General features: G+C 41.4%; 1 protein-coding gene across 7 annotated transcripts in view; it reads right to left on the bottom strand.

Moving 5' to 3' along the window:
- The window catches only part of arhgef28a (Rho guanine nucleotide exchange factor (GEF) 28a), an 86,545-nt gene that overhangs the window by 60,489 nt on the left and 6,644 nt on the right, over positions 1-19,412 (bottom strand). For all 7 annotated transcript variants that reach the window (XR_007398839.1, XM_049019673.1, XM_049019675.1 and 4 more), the window contains exons 3-4: positions 8,227-8,383; positions 6,533-6,829 (exon numbers count right to left, since the gene is read on the bottom strand). Coding sequence is in view for 6 of the 7 variants with exons in the window: in XM_049019673.1 (XP_048875630.1) it covers positions 6,533-6,829; positions 8,227-8,383 (454 nt within the window). In the remaining variant the exon portion in view is untranslated. The remainder of the gene's footprint in view (positions 1-6,532; positions 6,830-8,226; positions 8,384-19,412) is intronic.

Genomic DNA, 19,412 nt, shown 5'->3' with positions numbered 1-19,412 from the left:
TCTTTCGACTGTGAGAGGAATCCCGCATGATACAGGAGGATTCGATCAACAGTGTGACCCTCTGAGCCACACTGCCGCCCCTTAGTACTGAACACACTTTATTACATTCAACAGGGAGTCCCCAGGTTACGTGGCGCTGTTACCCTGTGCTGTTTCCTGGTTAGTAGTATTCCCTGTTATTTTATTTAATATCCCCTAAAATATATTGTAGTTTTCCTCTGCTCCTTCCTGCCTTAAGTATTGTGCTCCCGATGTTGTTTTCTGACTTAATTTCTGTTTCATCAGTTTGGTTTTGACCCCTCATGGTCCCTTATTTTCAGTGTCTCCTTTGTTTTTCATAGGAATCCCCTTTTCTTGGAGCCGCTATGTGGATTGTCCTTCCTCTGTCGTGCCCCACACGTATACTGTATAAAAAATATTGCAGCTGTATAAAAATGTGCTGTGACTGGCATTTGCCACTGTGGTGAACACTGCTGATGAACACCACCGGAACTGGGGTTTGAGTCTCTGTCTTAGCTCCATATGTGTGGCATTGGAATGTTCTCCGCATGTCGTCGTGGGGGACACCCCCCCCCCCCCCCACAGTCCAATAAAGACCCTGGCTCAGACTGACATAACAAACAGCTGGACATTTCATTTAAGGTTCCCTAAAGGGATGCCAGGAGAAATACCCCCAAGAGGCATGGTGCCAATCCCATAGGAACTCTGCCTTTATGGCTATGACACTGTTCCCTTAGTCCAATCTCTACCATGAGGTGGTCTGGATGCTTTCAAAATATTGTTTTGCCTCTTGTTAATAAAGGCTTGGCTGAATATAGGAAAAATAAGAACAGAAAACCAGTATCAGACTCCAGATAACACAGTCAGGACTCTTTACCATTTTGTGTTTCATACTCCTTATCTATGCTTAGAATTGTTTAGAAATCGCATGTTCAGTAAGGCCAAAATATTAAGCGACTCCTCTGAACAATTCTGCTTTCTGTCGTATACATACACAATACTGCACAGCTGCAATTAAATGTATTTCTACAAATAATTTTGCATTTTACTTTGGCGTTACCTTAATTCAAAGATTTATTTTTCAATGTTGTTATAAAGAATATTATCAATTTTAAAAGCACAGACACTCACATTGAGTCACATCAGGTGTAAAACCAACCATTCCTGTCTAAAAACAACTGATCATACACAAACGATTGCCTGAATCATCTTTATCTTGCTCTCTTTGTTTTTGCCACTTTCTTTAGACAGTACAGAGTAACCCCTTCCCACCACTGCAATAATACACCTAGGTCCCCTGTTGTCCACTAATAATGAAAGTGCTTAAACTCCAATAACCCGCATTTAGCCAATCAGGTGACTGCAAATTAGCACAAGGCTCACTCAACAAGAGTGTTCATTTTTTCTATACAAAATGTCGTTCTATAGCAATACTTTTTTTTTGTGCATGATTAGATTGCAACGCCTTATATCTGTCCTTAAAGAAAGCTTCATTAAAGGGAGGCTCGCAATCCTGCAGAGTTGCACTGTCAGATTTCAGCAGGAGGACTGTGGCAAATGAAGCGTCCACCAGCTAATTCCATGCGACAGCACGGCACAGGCCCTTCACGACCTCGTCGGTAAGGCCAAAGGAAGCCGCCGCCATGTAAAGCATTCCGCGGATCCTCGGACACTCATGCTATTCTTCTTCCCGCAGAGCAGGCGATTTGTCCCAATGCCATTTTATTAATACAGACTCATTCCTTTTTTTCTTTTAACATACACCGCATCTGTTTTCTCTTTGTGGCCTATAATATCCAACATCACACTAACAAAGCAAGCACAGTTTTAAATGAAAAAGAATATAGCTTAAAAAAATTATAAATGATTAAAATAAACACCCAAGCGTCCCCCAGACAGAGCAGTGTTAACAGAAGAGCCATAGCACATCATATATTAACAGGGAACCACGTCAGTGTGATTAAGGTCTGACCAACCTCCTGCACTACCGTCCACGTGGAAAGTTTTTACTTTGAATTTCTCCAGCAGAAATAATATCCAGATGTACAAGTACTCGTGCTTATGCCAGATTCAGAGTGTACAGAGTAAATACAATCAATCATTCTGAAAGGGAAAGATAATTAAATGTTCTGACCTCTGTTATGATATGCTAATACACAAGAAACCTGGAAACTGTGAAAGCTATTAACAAAACGAACTAAGCTCTCAAACAAATACTCGGAATTTCAACATCTTTTAGTAATGGTTATGATTTTGGACAGGTACAAAACAGGCCTGGGCAGTGCAGTAAATATACAGCGAAATGTGTGTCAAACAAAATTAATAAGTCATTAACTGTATAATGTTAATGAATCACCTGGCATGCGAAAATAGCTGTTTAGCAAACTGCATTAAAAGGGATGAATTTTAGATTCATAACTCATGGTGCTTTGTGTCCCGTGTTCCCTTTTCCCATACCCTGGTTGGCTCGTTTTCCCCTCTCCTTTCCCTTTACCTTTCTGGCGGTCCTCAACCCTAGACTGAGGATCGTAACAGTGCTTTTAAGTATCCACTGCTAATTTGAAACTGGTAATGGAAAAAAGTCATTCAAATGTTAGAAATTCATAACATTCATTGTACCTCTATTTTAATGTAATCTCATATTTCCAGATTTAACATTTTCTAAAAGAATTATGTATAGCAATAAAAAATAGTCTCAGGTCAGTATAAAGTAGAAGAATTAATCATATTTAAACGAGCAAGTAAATGAAGAAAACTAAAAACATACATACTACATCCAAATTCCACAATAACAACATAAGCCTCGGGACAACCTGGACAGGATACCAGATTTTAGTGGCACCAGTTTACCTCAAACACACGTCTTTGGACCACTAGTGGAAATATGGCAACTAGGAAAATATGGGGATAATGTGCAAGCTTCACACACAAAGTTCCGGTGGGGACCAACATCACAACCCTGGGTGGGTGACAGTGCTGCGTCTGGGGCTACTGGGCCTCACATTAAAACAAATGAATAAAATTAAATAATTGCTATAATTAATTGTAATAATATTATATGTATTAAATGGACATGATGGTAAAAACACAAAATTCATGTCCATATTATTGCTCACTTAGTTATAATCCCTAAACAAACTTTAAAGATTACAGCAGCCCTGAAGGTCATTTAATTCTCACAATAATGTTAAATAAATATAGTTCTGGCTTTCCATAAAAGACTCACATTCCACCATGGATACCATGAGGTTTTTCTGATTTTAGGTTATTCTTATCCATCCATTTTCCAAACCGCTTTTTCCTACTGGGTCGCGGGGGGTCCGGAGCCTATCCCGGAAGCAATGGGCACGAGGCAGGGAACAACCCAGGATGGGGGGCCAGCCTATCGCAGGGCACACTCACACACCAGTCACTCACACATGCACACCTGCACACCTAATGGCAATTTAGCAACTCCAATTAGCCTCAGCATGTTTTTTGGACTGTGGGGGGAAACCGGAGTACCCAGAGGAAACCCCACGACGACATAGGGAGAACATGCAAACTCCACACACATGTTACCCAGGCGGAGACTCGAACCCGGGTCACAGAGGTGTGAGGCAACAGTGCTAACCACTGCACCATTTTATAATTGTATAAAATACAATTATAACTATATTATTATTAACATACAGTTACCCTAGAAATTAAAAATAATAGTTGTGTACTTAAAATCAATTTCAAACATCTTCCATTTAGTCATCCATAATTATGAAGACATTGATATGGTACTGCTATGAAACAGAGCCCTATAATTCCATTAAAAAGCAAATCAGATTTGTTTGTAAATAAAGCAAACATACTCAATTATTTGAACCCAGCAATGGTATTGCAATTTGCTTTTCTACGTCTGCAGTCTTTTCCTAATTTTATCCTGACTTGACTACAAAATTTAGATAATTTTCCATCAGTTTTCGGAAGTAAGCATACATTACATCATTATGCAGAATGGAAGAATACACAAAGAAAAACAAACCGAACATATTAATATATGGCTTTGTGCCAAAAGAATATACAGACAGTAATGTAGCAGCGTAACAAAATATGTCACTGAAAGGTTTATTGCCTGTTTCATATGATTCCCTGGAACATTTCAGGGAAATGATGCAGCAGTTCATATTGAAACCATACTAGTACGTTACACTGCAAATCAATACTTCTCTTTTCCAATACAAACCAGAACAGAAATGTCTCTTGATGATAAGACAGAGTGATTTTTTTTTCCAAAAAAACAAAGGGCCCTTTCTCCATTCGAGGAGCATATAATGCGCATGTTTGAATCGACAAATGAGCAATTCCCTGATGATGAAAATTGATTTCCCCTCCACAAATCACCACCTTATCATGGTGGAGGGGTTTGAGCTCCCCTGGATCCTAGAAGCGATGCTGCTGGGCGTCATCGCCCCAGGTAGGGTCTCTCAAGGCAAACTGGTCCTAGGTGGGTGATGAAGAAGACCCCGTCATGAAAAAGATAACGAACTATGTAACGTCACCCAAATTAGGGAGACTGGAGCCCCACCCCAAAGAAAGGCTGGGTGTGGAGCTTGTAGGCGAGCACCTAGCGGTCCGGGCTCTACCCATGGGGCCCAGTTGGACAGAGCCCGGAGGAGTTACAATGGTCCGCCCTCCTGAGGGCCCACCACCTGCAGGGGGGTCATGAGGGTTGGATGCTTCGTGGATAAGGCAGCAGTCAAAGGCAGGGGCCTCAACGCACCAATCCTTGGTTACTGAAACTGGCTTTAGGAAAACAGAGCATAATCCCTCTTGTGGGACAGGAGCCAGAGCTCGTGCAGAAGGTAGAGAGATACCAACTAGATATAGTCTGGCTCCTCTGAACATACGGCTGAGGCTTTGGAAACAGAGAACTCTATTCCAATCTGAATTTGCCCATGGTGAGAGGCGCCGGGTAGGTGTGTGTCTACTCATACCCCCCCGATTTCATGTTAGGGGATGGACTCTGATAGCGGTCCATGCCTATGCACCAAACATAAGCTCAGAGTATCCAGCCTTCTTGAAGACTTTGGGTGAGGTACAAGAAAGTGACTCCTACTGGGGGATTTTAATGCTCACGTGGCTAATGAAAATGCAACTGTGGGGGGAAACCGGAGTACCCGGAGAAAACCCCACGACGACATGGGGAGAACATGCAAATTCCGCACACATGTGACCCAGGCAGAGACTCGAACCCGGGTCCCAGAGGTGTGAGGCAACAGTGCTAACCACTGCACCAACATGCTGCCTGGAGCAAGACTTTTAATAAGTGAATGGTTCTCATTGGTTCTCAGTATCTTGCACTTTTGCTTTTACATCTTATTGGCTTCATGGACCAGGGACCTCCTCCAGCTTACACTGGGGCAGTTTACAGAGGATCAACCCAAGGACTATGGTTCTCAAGCAGAAAAAGGTGGATTTCCCCTTCCAGGTTGGGGTGAGTTACTACCTGAAGTGGAGCAATTTAAGTATCTTGGTGTCTTGTTTACAAGTGAAGGAATAATGGTGCGGGAGATCGACAGGTGGATCGGTTGTACTGGTCTGTATTTGTGATGAGAGAGCCGAGTCAGAAGACAAAAACTTCCATTAACCTGTCGATTAGGGATGGGCCACTCCACATTTTTTCATTTCCGATCCAATTCCGACAAACAACTGCCAATACCGATACAGATTCCGATACAATAGCTCTATTTAGTTTAATATACTACTTTGATACTATATCTAATTTTTATATTTTTGGAAATGGAAAAAAGGAAATGGAGAGATTCAAGCCCCCTGTCTACCTTGCCAACGAGGGTGGGGGGTCCCCTGAGTATATTGTGGTATACCATATACCATTGAGATCGACCAGCTGGTCACCCATGAATTAAAGCATTATCCATTAATCATCTCACGATCAACCTGGAAACACGCCAGTCGAAGAGTTGGGCACCCCTGATATGAAAGGATCAAGTGTCACTGTTATGCAGACTTGAATAAGATACATTCACAGTTGACGAAAGAGATGCATGATAAACAGATTGCAAAATGTGTATACAGTGTGCATATTTGCAAAAATGCTTGCCTTTCGAATTTACTAGGTATCGTTTTTCATCTAACTTTCATCCATCTAGTTCAGGGTTTTACTGATCCGAGAGCCCATTCCAGGCAACACAGGGCACAAGGCAGGAAGCACAATGGACAGGCCTTACAGATGCTAGTTAACCTGACTGCATGGCTTTGAGTTACAGAAGAAACTCAGACAACACAAGGAGAACAAGCAAACATCACACACGGGATCCGAGCCCCAGCCACTGAGGTGTGATGTTTACTTGCTAAGTAACATGATTACAGAAAGTGATTTTTCTTCATCTTGTCATTTTAAACAGTTGTATATACTAAAGGAGAAATTTAACTGAAATTTTTTGATGCTCAAAATAGGACTCCTTCAGGGGAATACATCAACTACTAGCATTATTCCATGATCCCAGCCACACTTCTTACAAGCATTCTCAAAGGTTACCTTCACCGGGTTGGCTTCCGAGGACGTTCCACGAGTATGGATAGTCTAAGTTTGCCATGGCTTGTGTGATACCCTCATCCATCCTTCTGCAGCCATCCTTGTCGCTTAAGCTAAACCTGCCAGCGATGTCCTGGTGGCTGCTGACGCTTAAGCAGTGAGCGTGAGTGACCAGAAACTCGGCCAGCTCCTGAGCATCATCCTGGATGTACTCCACAGTGGCCTTTCCCAGGCAGGAGACAGGCTGCCCTTCAGTATAGAGATAAGCCATGACGGAAACCATCTCGAAGAGGTTATGGCCTGCAGGAAGGAAAACGTCAGATGCTTACTGGCTAAATCAATCAGTTAAACTCACATGTACAACTGTATTATCCTGAAGATACGAAATCATTATTAGTAGATTAGTAGTTTACATTGCTTTGCTCAAAATCAAATTAAAAAATAACTAAAAGCAACATAAACACACCAATGTGAAAAAAACAGCAGCCATGTTAACACTGGTACAGACACAACAAAGCTCAGTTTGTCCTGCTGTGTTTTTTCTTTCATGTATGAGGTTACTTTTCCTGTATAATTCCTTATTAGCGGGGTGTGGCGCAGTGAGAGGCTCAGCAACTATTTGCATTACATGTCAGTCAAAGCCAGTTCCAGCTGCTACACTGCGACGCACGGAGCAAGCTAGAGCAGCAAATATCATCTCCTACGGCCTGCGCCTACTATATCCTTTTACAATGTACATTGTGTACCTTTATAATGCATTTATAATACATTCATAGAACATTAATAAGCAGCATGTATTTAGAAGGAGAATAATACTCATGCCATTCCACACATACTGTACATGGTAAAGCATTAAAATGCTTTTTGAACTTGTTATGTATTGCTTATAAAATGTTTAGAATGTTATTAATTTATCTCAGGATCACTTAAGTATCTGTCTTTATGTCTGCCTGCCCGTCTATCTCTGTGTCTGTCTATCTGTCTTAAAACTGTCATGTCCTCTTCATTGAAAGGATGAATGCAATGCTTTAACACGTTAAGCTATATTTACCTGCTGCTTATTAATGTTCTATGAATGCATTATAAATGCATTACAAAGGTGCACTTAATGTGAATTATTACCCAACATTCTTCACATAAAACACTGGGAAACCTGTTAGAATGGCAAACAAAAGCCATGTAACACAGGGATCATCAGGAATGTCTGGTTATTAGGGTACAGGATGGGGCAGGACCGGAATGGCAGCCATTTAAAAGCATAGGTGACAATAAGAAAGCCTTTGCAGAAGATAATGAAGAAGAAAACAAACAAGATAAGGCAGGAAACAAAATATGTCCCACAACCAGGGCTCCTATTATCTAAACCCGTGGTTCACAGAAAAAGGTCCTCACATACTACTGGTGCTACCACATAGTTTGCCAACCACTTGCTAAAACAGTCAGTTACCAATTACACTGTTGCCCAAAACAATGGACAGGATTAACCAACCCAAAAAACCCACGTTACCTGAGCCTCCCTCCTGCGATTGCTGTCCCCCCAGGCCTGCATAAACTATTTTATATTTCTGAATATAGACATATAGAATCTACAGGGACAAAGAGGCCACAAGTGTGCTTTGGATGTACAAGACGCAAACTCTGACCTGTCCGTTATACTGGATATACAGGTTTGACAAAACCTTACATGTGGGACTCACCAGGAACAATGAAGTTCAGGTCACACCCCTCGCCGGCTCTCTGAGCCACGGCGATGTGGTTTAGAGAGGACCCTTCCAGCACGATGTAGAACTCGGCGTCCTCTGGAAGCAGAACCGCATCCGTAGTTTGCAGGACAGCACAGACTTTAACCCTCCCCTGGAACAGAAACAGGAGGAGGTTAGGATGCAGAATCTGCCAGAGCTTTCAGGCACAAACTTCCTACCTGAAGAATTAGAAATTTACTTCATCTGCTTGAAAAATTATGCAATGAATGTAATAATCAACATACACATTAGGGATAATTGTAGCATAATCACTGATTCCAGGGGAAAAAACTAGCGGATTTAACTGAAATTACAATCCTAAGCAACAGATTCGCTGATTTTAAAACTGATATTTCTACATGTATGTATGCATGTACCCTTCAGCGTCGTGACTTTCCCGTCAGGGTCTTGATATATTGTGGGGATTAACTGGGAAATTACTGGGAGTTTATGGAAATTTTACGAAAGCCACAGATGACACAGAAAGGTCGCAGTGATCTCGCAGTGATCTCGCAGTGATCTTTCTCTGTCACATTTCTAGTACCTTTTTACTTCACTCACATGCCTGCTTCACTCACCAAGGAGACCAAAAAATTTTACCCAGTTTTTCCAGAGAGCAAGGGGCCCGCGTCCCTAACCCCCGCAATGTGGAAGGGTCTGTATACTGATATTTATAAACTTTTATACATTTCATAATTGACGTTATATTGTTATAGCACATTGTTCCTATGTGGCAATCCCTAAGAAAACAAATATATTCTAACTCCTCAAACACTCCCCGCAATTAGCATAAGTGTGTTAATGTGGAAAGTGAAGGTATGCTACTGAAATTGTGCTTATATATGACGTCCATAAACGAGTGGTATGCTGTATGGAAAAGAAGTCATATAACGAGTAAGTCAATAACAAGAGGAATTGACTGGAACATTGAGGTTCCATCAACTTTTATTCTGAAGGGAAAAGACCCTTGAGATCCAATGTGGAGCCAATGCGAAGTCCAGTTGATACTGCACTGCTCCAGATGCACTAAAGACAACATCTCTTTTGGATTTTCACTTGTGAGCAATTCAGAGTGGGAATTTCTGGCGACCTGTCACAAAAGTCTCATCTATCAGTCTTCCATAACTGCTTATCCAGAGAAAGGTCATGGGGAGCATGGGCACTATCCCAGGAAAGACGAGGAACAATCTGGAGGGGATGCCAGTCCATCACAGGGCTCACGTTCACACACAGTCACCCACTAAGGGTGGTAATATGGGCAGAGGACACGCAGGGCATGCTAACTCCACAGACAAGGCAGGGTAGATATCCAATTAACAACTTTGGAGATGTAAGCCCAAAATGCCATGTAGTGAGACAGAGGTCTTTTAACAGAAATTCTGAAGCATTTTAGACTCACAACAGGCACAATACTGATCATCATGCTTTGGTATCTCATTCATATGAGTTCAGGCTATTTTACCCATATGAGTTGTGCTGTCCTACATGTACACGAGAACTGGATGGTCAAAGAATTCAGTTTTAGTGGGCCAAATACAATCCAAATACAATAGCTACTGCGTAGCTTCTTAATGTAGTCCTCAGACGCTGAACTGAACTAAACAGTTGGTAGCTACATTTTCGGTTCACATAAAAGTGTAAGAATATCAAATATGCATGCCTTCAATTTACAGTGAATGTACTGCAAATTATCACATGAATTCATTACACGTGTAAAGTTACAAGGCCAAATAATAAAGTAACCAGACCAGTATTAAAACTGGTAATTTGTACTCCATTAGTAATATCTCTTTCAAATCTCTCTGCATTAATGCTCTATTTGCAGATGAAAGCTTTCTGAGAAATAAACAATTACATAAAAATAAAACTGAATGCACAGCCTGATCTTGTCTAGAAATATACAAGCAATACATATTTATTATGAATTTCCATCTACAAAAAAAATGCATTAATAACATCACAAACAGAACAAAGATACCAAAGAGGGTTAGATCCACTAAAGTAGCATAACCCACAGTCCTGAAACTGCAGCCCGTTTAGAGGAAGACAAACTCTCAACACTTAATAAAATCTCTAGTAGGTGGGGAAGGGGGTTAATGTAGGAGAGGAAGGAAGGATAATTGCATTTAATGGGTAATTACTTGTTACTGTGGAAACCAGTCATGACTATGGGAGGATCAGAGGATTACAGAGGAAACACACTCTGGTCTGGTGAACCGTTAGTTCACTAGCTGTCGGTCTGGCATCCTGTGGCTCTGAATGAAATTCTAGCACTTGCATGATATGGAAAAACAGTTTAAAGACATCTTTGAAATGTACTGTACGATTTGCTTAAAGGAAGGTCCATCAGTCAATCCATTCATCCAAGCTGACAATAAATATTCTCTTGCATTGTTTTGAAAGCTATTACACTTTTGTTTTTAGAAATCCATGTTCAGATCATGATGGAACAAAAGTATATTTTTTTCTCGTGATTGAATCAAAAAAGCATGGCCAACGGGCCTGTACTGAAATGATGACATTCGATATTCCATAGTTCGGTATGTTCAGAAAAGGAAAGGAATTCGACAATCATTTTGATCCAAATTGACCTCGGACACACTATACTCATTTGCTCATTTCTAACTTTATTGCTTGCCCATAATCATCTAGAACCAGTTTTTTTTTTTAACTTAAACTGAAATAATTCTGTTGATCACACTGGAATTACATCATACATAATATATACTATCTTTTTCCTTATGACATTAAAGTACTTGAAGTACAGCTATAACCTTGAAGACAAATGTTTCCACGCCAAACAAAAGCAGCTACTGTAAATATTTCCAAAACCAGTGCCAACAGCAGAAGGTCTACGTTACTGAAGCGGCTTTCTTAAAGAAACAAAGCGGTAACCAGGTCAGATGCATACAGACACACACACTCCAGAGCACCAAAATGCACACCAATCACTTCCAGCTTCTCCGTTAGCACAGCATGCAAAAACGTGGCTTCCTCCTTCTCTCCATAATAAAGGAAAAAGCTCTACTTACAGAGGTAAACTGGAATCATATTAATAGTCATATTAGCAGCCCGCTGATATATGTCAGTAACAGGTCAGCATTCCAGTTTACCTGCCTGGTCACTGTAAGGATGAGTAAAATCCAAGATAATTAATTTAAATGCCAAAGTCAACCTCATTACATGTTTAATTGAAATAAGTTGTGTAAAAAAAGACAAAAATACTTGCATAGAATTTAGGCAAGATTTTTGCTTCTCTCTATTTGATCATTTTTACGCTTTCTTTGCACTGCAGAGATGATAATGGAAAAGGCTCCTTCAGCACTTTTCATGTTGAAACCTTGATACCCGCCCCCCCCTTTTCATCGGGGCTGCCTTTCAGGATTGTGATTGAATCTGTGATTCTCCCCAGCCTTGACTAGATCTTTACAAAGTGTGTTTAGTTTTCGTCCATAATTAGTATCTGTAGAGGCTGGTAAAAACAAGAAGACAGGATAGTATTCATGGCAGGAATCCATGCCAAAGATGAAGGAGGATCATTCCCACTAACTGAAAGTGAATGAAGGCATCTCAAAAGGCACGGAATTAGCACAGGCCGCGGCAGCGGGAAGTTGATGGCTTTTACCGCCATTCACATCCGTATTTGAGATGTGACCACTGCACGACCCCATATCCCTGACAGAACACTTCTGTATCACTTATGTCTCAATCCATCAACGGACATAAACATTTCAGAAAGAGGTCTTTCTTATATATATTGGACTATAGATGAAAGCTATGTGCTGGTTCTCAGTAAAGACGAGGAAAAGACACATCCATTAAAAGGCAGCAGATCTCAAATGCATATACCGGGAACGGAAAGTCTAAGAGCCAGCCGAAGCCGCTGCGATCTCTGATATTTACGGGAGATGGTGATGCGATGCTGTGAGAATCAAACTGGCATGCTTATTTACACAAAGCTGACTGCATTGTAATGAGAAGCAACCCTTAGAAGCAGATTCCTTTTGTCACTTGTCATGAGTACAGTGACAGAGACAAAATAAATGATCAGATGACATAAGCAGAGACTGTACCTATGGCAGAATAACACTGAACAAACAGGATTCATCTAGAATTCAAGGTCCAGATTTATTTAGTGCCATTCCTACTGGACTGCTTACTTATGAACTATGATGAAATTATTATGAGCTGCATGCTGTTGCATTACACATGTATCAACAAGGGCATAACCAGGAGAAGGACTACAAAGATACTTATATATGTGAAGATATGATACACATGTATTCTTGGAAAGGCACATCACAGACTAGAATGTGAATCATTCAATCATTGAAGATGATTTCTCTGCAGCAGATTTCCTGCTGTTTTCACTGGAAATGGAGACACACCGGCACTAGGTCCTTTTTATGTGGTGTTGCATGCTCCACGATGCACCTTTCTGTGTAGGAGGAAGTGTTCTCGGAAGATAATACACTGCTACTACGGCTGGAGAACAGGGGTGTGGTGTAGGGAACAGATACGCATTGTACAGGCAGTAATCAGTAACTGGAAATTCAGTGCCACTGAAATACTGCGCGTGAAAAGTTAAACACCATGGGGCAAACATCCTGGAAACGGTGCTAAATAGAAATAAATAAACTGAAACTGAATAATAGTCACTTCTAATACAAAGTAGCTCTTTGTATTGTTAGGAAAATAAATATCAACATTTTAATTGATAGTTTACTGCTATCAATAGCAGAAGTACTTGAATTTTATTGAAATTAGCACTTAGCGTGTAAAACGCACGCTCTTTGTTTCGTTTCAGTAGGTCCTCAGCACTGTTCCCCCACATCCGACCTTTTTTACACGTACGGTAGCACTTCAGCTAGGATGCAGCCATCTCTCCCACATGGAGAGAAGCAACCCTAGTCACAAAACTAATCCTGTCTTTGTACTGTTCCTTCTGCTTATATTCTTGGAGATATTTGTGTATAGTGCTTCGCCTCTGGCACCAAGGTGATGCTTTTGTTAAAAGCAGCAATAGAGGCTCTTCTCCCACATGAAGACTATGACCCCAGCCATCTCATTAAAGACACTACGGGCATGTAAATGGAGAACGAAATTATAGTTATACCGAATCTCCTACACACAATACCAAGGTTACCAACTTTGGTCAGCTGACCGGAGTGAGACGTTCAATTCCCGTAAGATTTCTTTGCGCCAGCCTGAGAGTCTGAAAACACGTCACACCAGATGCATGAGAGATGGAAACCTGGGATATTCAGTCGAATCAGATCAAATATGATGCTAAGTTAGTACTAAGTTAAAATATGTTCCGGACTTGTAACATGCACCCATGATTTGGAACAGTCAGCAGGCTGTCTCTGGCCACGCCCCCTACACTCGGTCCGGCCCCTGGCTTTTCCTGAATTCTGATTCCTTTAGATAAACATTGACTTCATTGATATTGTTATTGATTTATCGACAGACCACCATACGTTTTAGACGTTATAATAACAACACTCTATTGATCCCCAAAGAGAGAAATTCTCTCCTTGCCTGCCCCCTCTTACTGTCCATGATACACAAGCACATATGTAGAAAAACGTCAGCTTGGAAGCCAAGGCTGGACTTAACCTACTCCTTAGGGTTCAACTGGGAACTGCCCCATGGCCGAGCGGTCTAAAGCCTCCTGCGCAGCGAAAATGGCCTTTCAAAGTAAGGGGTGTTCTGTTCTCCGAAGTAAGGTGTGGGTTCGAATCCAACTTCCGACAAAAGTTCTTCAATCGCTACAGCAGAATTTGAGCCACTGATCGGCTTTAATTGCTTTGTTTTATTTTTGCGTTTCAGGCAAAACTACATAACACTTAAAGACACTACGGGCATGTAAATGGAGAACGAAATTATAGTTATACCGAATCTCCTACACACAATACCAAGGTTACCAACTTTGGTCAGCTGACCGGAGTGAGACGTTCAATTCCCGTAAGATTTCTTTGCGCCAGCCTGAGAGTCTGACAAACACGTCACACCAGATGCATGAGAGATGGAAACCTGGGATATTCAGTCGAATCAGATCAAATATGATGCTAAGTTAGTACTAAGTTAAAATATGTTCCGGACTTGTAACATGCACCCATGATTTGGAACAGTCAGCAGGCTGTCTCTGGCCACGCCCCCTACACTCCGGTCCGGCCCCTGGCTTTTCCTGAATTCTGATTTCTTTACATAAACATTGACTTCATTGATATTGTTATTGATTTATCGACAGACCATCATACGTTTTAGACGTTATAATAACAACACTCTATTGATCCCCAAAGAGAGAAATTCTCTCCTTGCCTGCCCCCTCTTACTGTCCATGATACACAAGCACATATGTAGAAAAACGTCAGCTTGGGAGCCAAGGCTGGACTTAACCTACTCCTTAGGTTTCAACTGGGAACTGCCCCATGGCCGAGCGGTCTAAAGCCTCCTGCGCAGCGAAGATGGCCTTTCAAAGTAAGGGGTGTTCTGTTCTCCGAAGTAAGGCGTGGGTTCGAATCCAACTTCCGACAAAAGTTCTTCAATCGCTACGGCAGAATTTCAGCAACTGCTTGGCTTTAATTTCTTTGTTTTATTTTTGCGTTTCAGGCAAAACTACATAACACTTAAAGACACTTCCGGCATGTAAATGGAGAACGAAATTATAGTTATACCGAATCTCCTACACACAATACCAAGGTTACTAACTTTGCTCAGCTGACCGGAGTGAGACGTTCAATTCCCGTAAGATTTCTTTGCGCCAGCCTGAGAGTCTGACAAACACGTCACACCAGATGCATGAGAGATGGAAACCTGGGATATTCAGTCGAATCAGATCAAATATGATGCTAAGTTAGTACTAAGTTAAAATATGTTCCGGACTTGTAACATGCACCCATGATTTGGAACAGTCAGCAGGCTGTCTCTGGCCACGCCCCCTACACTCCGGTCCGGCCCCTGGCTTTTCCTGAATTCTGATTTCTTTACATAAACATTGACTTCATTGATATTGTTATTGATTTATCGACAGACCATCATACGTTTTAGACGTTATAATAACAACACTCTATTGATCCCCAAAGAGAGAAATTCTCTCCTTGCCTGCCCCCTCTTACTGTCCATGATACACAAGCACATATGTAGAAAAACGTCAGCTTGGGAGCCAAGGCTGGACTTAACCTACTCCTTAGGGTTCAACTGGGAACTGCCCCATGGCCGAGCGGTCTAAAGCCTCCTGCGCAGCGAAGATGGCCTTTCAAAGTAAGGGGTGTTCTGTTCTCCGAAGTAAGGCGTGGGTTCGAATCCAACTTCCGACAAAAGTTCTTCAATCGCTACGGCAGAATTTCAGCAACTGCTTGGCTTTAATTTCTTTGTTTTATTTTTGCGTTTCAGGCAAAACTACATAACACTTAAAGACACTACGGGCATGTAAATGGAGAACGAAATTATAGTTATACCGAATCTCCTACACACAATACCAAGGTTACCAACTTTGCTCAGCTGACCGGAGTGAGACGTTCAATTCCCGTAAGATTTCTTTGCGCCAGCCTGAGAGTCTGACAAACACGTCACACCAGATGCATGAGAGATGGAAACCTGGGATATTCAGTCGAATCAGATCAAATATGATGCTAAGTTAGTACTAAGTTAAAATATGTTCCGGACTTGTAACATGCACCCATGATTTGGAACAGTCAGCAGGCTGTCTCTGGCCACGCCCCCTACACTCCGGTCCGGCCCCTGGCTTTTCCTGAATTCTGATTTCTTTACATAAACATTGACTTCATTGATATTGTTATTGATTTATCGACAGACCATCATACGTTTTAGACGTTATAATAACAACACTCTATTGATCCCCAAAGAGAGAAATTCTCTCCTTGCCTGCCCCCTCTTACTGTCCATGATACACAAGCACATATGTAGAAAAACGTCAGCTTGGGAGCCAAGGCTGGACTTAACCTACTCCTTAGGGTTCAACTGGGAACTGCCCCATGGCCGAGCGGTCTAAAGCCTCCTGCGCAGCGAAAATGGCCTTTCAAAGTAAGGGGTGTTCTGTTCTCCGAAGTAAGGCGTGGGTTCGAATCCAACTTCCGACAAAAGTTCTTCAATCGCTACGGCAGAATTTCAGCAACTGCTTGGCTTTAATTTCTTTGTTTTATTTTTGCGTTTCAGGCAAAACTACATAACACTTAAAGACACTACGGGCATGTAAATGGAGAACGAAATTATAGTTATACCGAATCTCCTACACACAATACCAAGGTTACCAACTTTGCTCAGCTGACCGGAGTGAGACGTTCAATTCCCGTAAGATTTCTTTGCGCCAGCCTGAGAGTCTGACAAACACGTCACACCAGATGCATGAGAGATGGAAACCTGGGATATTCAGTCGAATCAGATCAAATATGATGCTAAGTTAGTACTAAGTTAAAATATGTTCCGGACTTGTAACATGCACCCATGATTTGGAACAGTCAGCAGGCTGTCTCTGGCCACGCCCCCTACACTCCGGTCCGGCCCCTGGCTTTTCCTGAATTCTGATTTCTTTACATAAACATTGACTTCATTGATATTGTTATTGATTTATCGACAGACCATCATACGTTTTAGACGTTATAATAACAACACTCTATTGATCCCCAAAGAGAGAAATTCTCTCCTTGCCTGCCCCCTCTTACTGTCCATGATACACAAGCACATATGTAGAAAAACGTCAGCTTGGGAGCCAAGGCTGGACTTAACCTACTCCTTAGGGTTCAACTGGGAACTGCCCCATGGCCGAGCGGTCTAAAGCCTCCTGCGCAGCGAAAATGGTCTTTCAAAGTAAGGGGTGTTCTGTTCTCCGAAGTAAGGCGTGGGTTCGAATCCAACTTCCGACAAAAGTTCTTCAATCGCTACGGCAGAATTTCAGCAACTGCTTGGCTTTAATTTCTTTGTTTTATTTTTGCGTTTCAGGCAAAACTACATAACACTTAAAGACACTTCCGGCATGTAAATGGAGAACGAAATTATAGTTATACCGAATCTCCTACACACAATACCAAGGTTACCAACTTTGCTCAGCTGACCGGAGTGAGACGTTCAATTCCCGTAAGATTTCTTTGCGCCAGCCTGAGAGTCTGACAAACACGTCACACCAGATGCATGAGAGATGGAAACCTGGGATATTCAGTCGAATCAGATCAAATATGATGCTAAGTTAGTACTAAGTTAAAATATGTTCCGGACTTGTAACATGCACCCATGATTTGGAACAGTCAGCAGGCTGTCTCTGGCCACGCCCCCTACACTCCGGTCCGGCCCCTGGCTTTTCCTGAATTCTGATTTCTTTACATAAACATTGACTTCATTGATATTGTTATTGATTTATCGACAGACCATCATACGTTTTAGACGTTATAATAACAACACTCTATTGATCCCCAAAGAGAGAAATTCTCTCCTTGCCTGCCCCCTCTTACTGTCCATGATACACAAGCACATATGTAGAAAAACGTAGCTCAGAAGCTCTTACCCACCATAGGGCAGTAATGCTACACGTATTCATTGTGTGCCATTAGGTACATCATTTTCCTTACACACAATGAAACTAATGAATGCATTTATTGACATGGGCGAAACAGTTCAGATGTTCAATACGGAAGACATTAGGCTAATTGTGGTTATGGTTAGGGCTGGAGAACTCAAAGACCCTCCCACATCACTTTAAGAAGAAGGTGGGGAACATCTCAGTTTCCAAAAAAATTATTCCAACATTGTAGAAAGAGGAGTTGATAAGAACAAGACTGTCTGTCAGCTCTGCTATACCAAACTAGGATGTGGTGCTTGAAACACATTGAATACGCTAACTCATTTTAGATGGCATCATCCAAGTGTGTATATGAAAAAAAAGTCTCTGCAAGTTAGTTTTCCGGGGCATTTAAGGTACTTTGCCAGGAAATTATGATTGAATTAAAAGTAGCTGTATACTTCAGAAAAATTCATTGTTTTTAGGAATACAATGACGTATTTGTGTATATTGTGGTAATCCTCATTTTGACACACCACCTTTGCAGGGCCCCATAGGTGCACTTTTCCATTTATTTTGATTCAACCCACTGTCCAAGACTGGCTGACATAAACGTGACGTCCACTACGTCTGCTTCAGACATCACTTGATAAATTATATTAAGGGTATTATGAGACGTAAGTATGACTGAACGTTACTCGATAAGATGGACACGTAAATGCTGTTAGTGGACGTATTTTACCACATGTGCGGTATGCTGGAAGAACCAACACAAAACTATTGCACTGCCAACATAGAGGTTTAGTTAAATATGTGTGCTATTGTATCACATAGTGCATATTATTTTTTTATCGCTCAGGCCTAACTGGTGTCATTGTTAGACCTCATATTCGGTCCGAAAAAAAAAAATGTTTTCACAGCATCCCTACAATTTGTTGAAACAAATACTTTTATAGCATTGGATGACATGTATGAATCGAACAAGACAAGTTGCTTAGGGATCAGAGCAAACAAAAGGTGCAATGCAATGACTGAAAGCTGATCTCCAAGGGAAAAAAACACCTGCGTCGCTCACCGGTGCTGTTCACAGAGTGCCTTCAGGTGACAGGGATGTCTTGACAAATTCCAGTTCAGAATGAATATAATCAGATAAATTATGAAGTTTTTAAAAAAAAATTTAATAAGAACTTTTTTTCTAATTTCCATCTGCTTATTTTTTCTTATTTTCTATTTCCAGCTGCTTTAATTTCTTTAAGTAAGAAGCAGTTTGTATTTATGTAGTTTTTTCACTCATCCCAGCTGACTCATTACTGACTGTCTCCATGTTTTCCAGTGACGAGATGATTTTTTAATCTCACTCTGTCAACATGTTGCAAAGAAGTTGGACACTACAGACACATTTTACGTGAAATGTAGCCATATGAAACTTAATCTGTTTATAAATAACTTTAACCTAACTGAAAAATTCACTGCATCTAGATAATGGTATTGACGATGTAATTGTTGGACTGTCACAAACTGAAGGTTAACTGACTGACAGCAGTCTCACACATTCCTTACACAACATTTCAGAGCCATCCAGCAACAGCAGTAGATTAAGGCATCCCTCTCCGATATCTGACTG

The sequence above is a fragment of the Brienomyrus brachyistius genome, chromosome 7, assembly GCF_023856365.1.
Source record: "Brienomyrus brachyistius isolate T26 chromosome 7, BBRACH_0.4, whole genome shotgun sequence".
NCBI classification, from domain to species: Eukaryota; Metazoa; Chordata; class Actinopteri; order Osteoglossiformes; family Mormyridae; genus Brienomyrus; species Brienomyrus brachyistius.
This window is presented reverse-complemented; position numbering and strand designations above follow the sequence as displayed.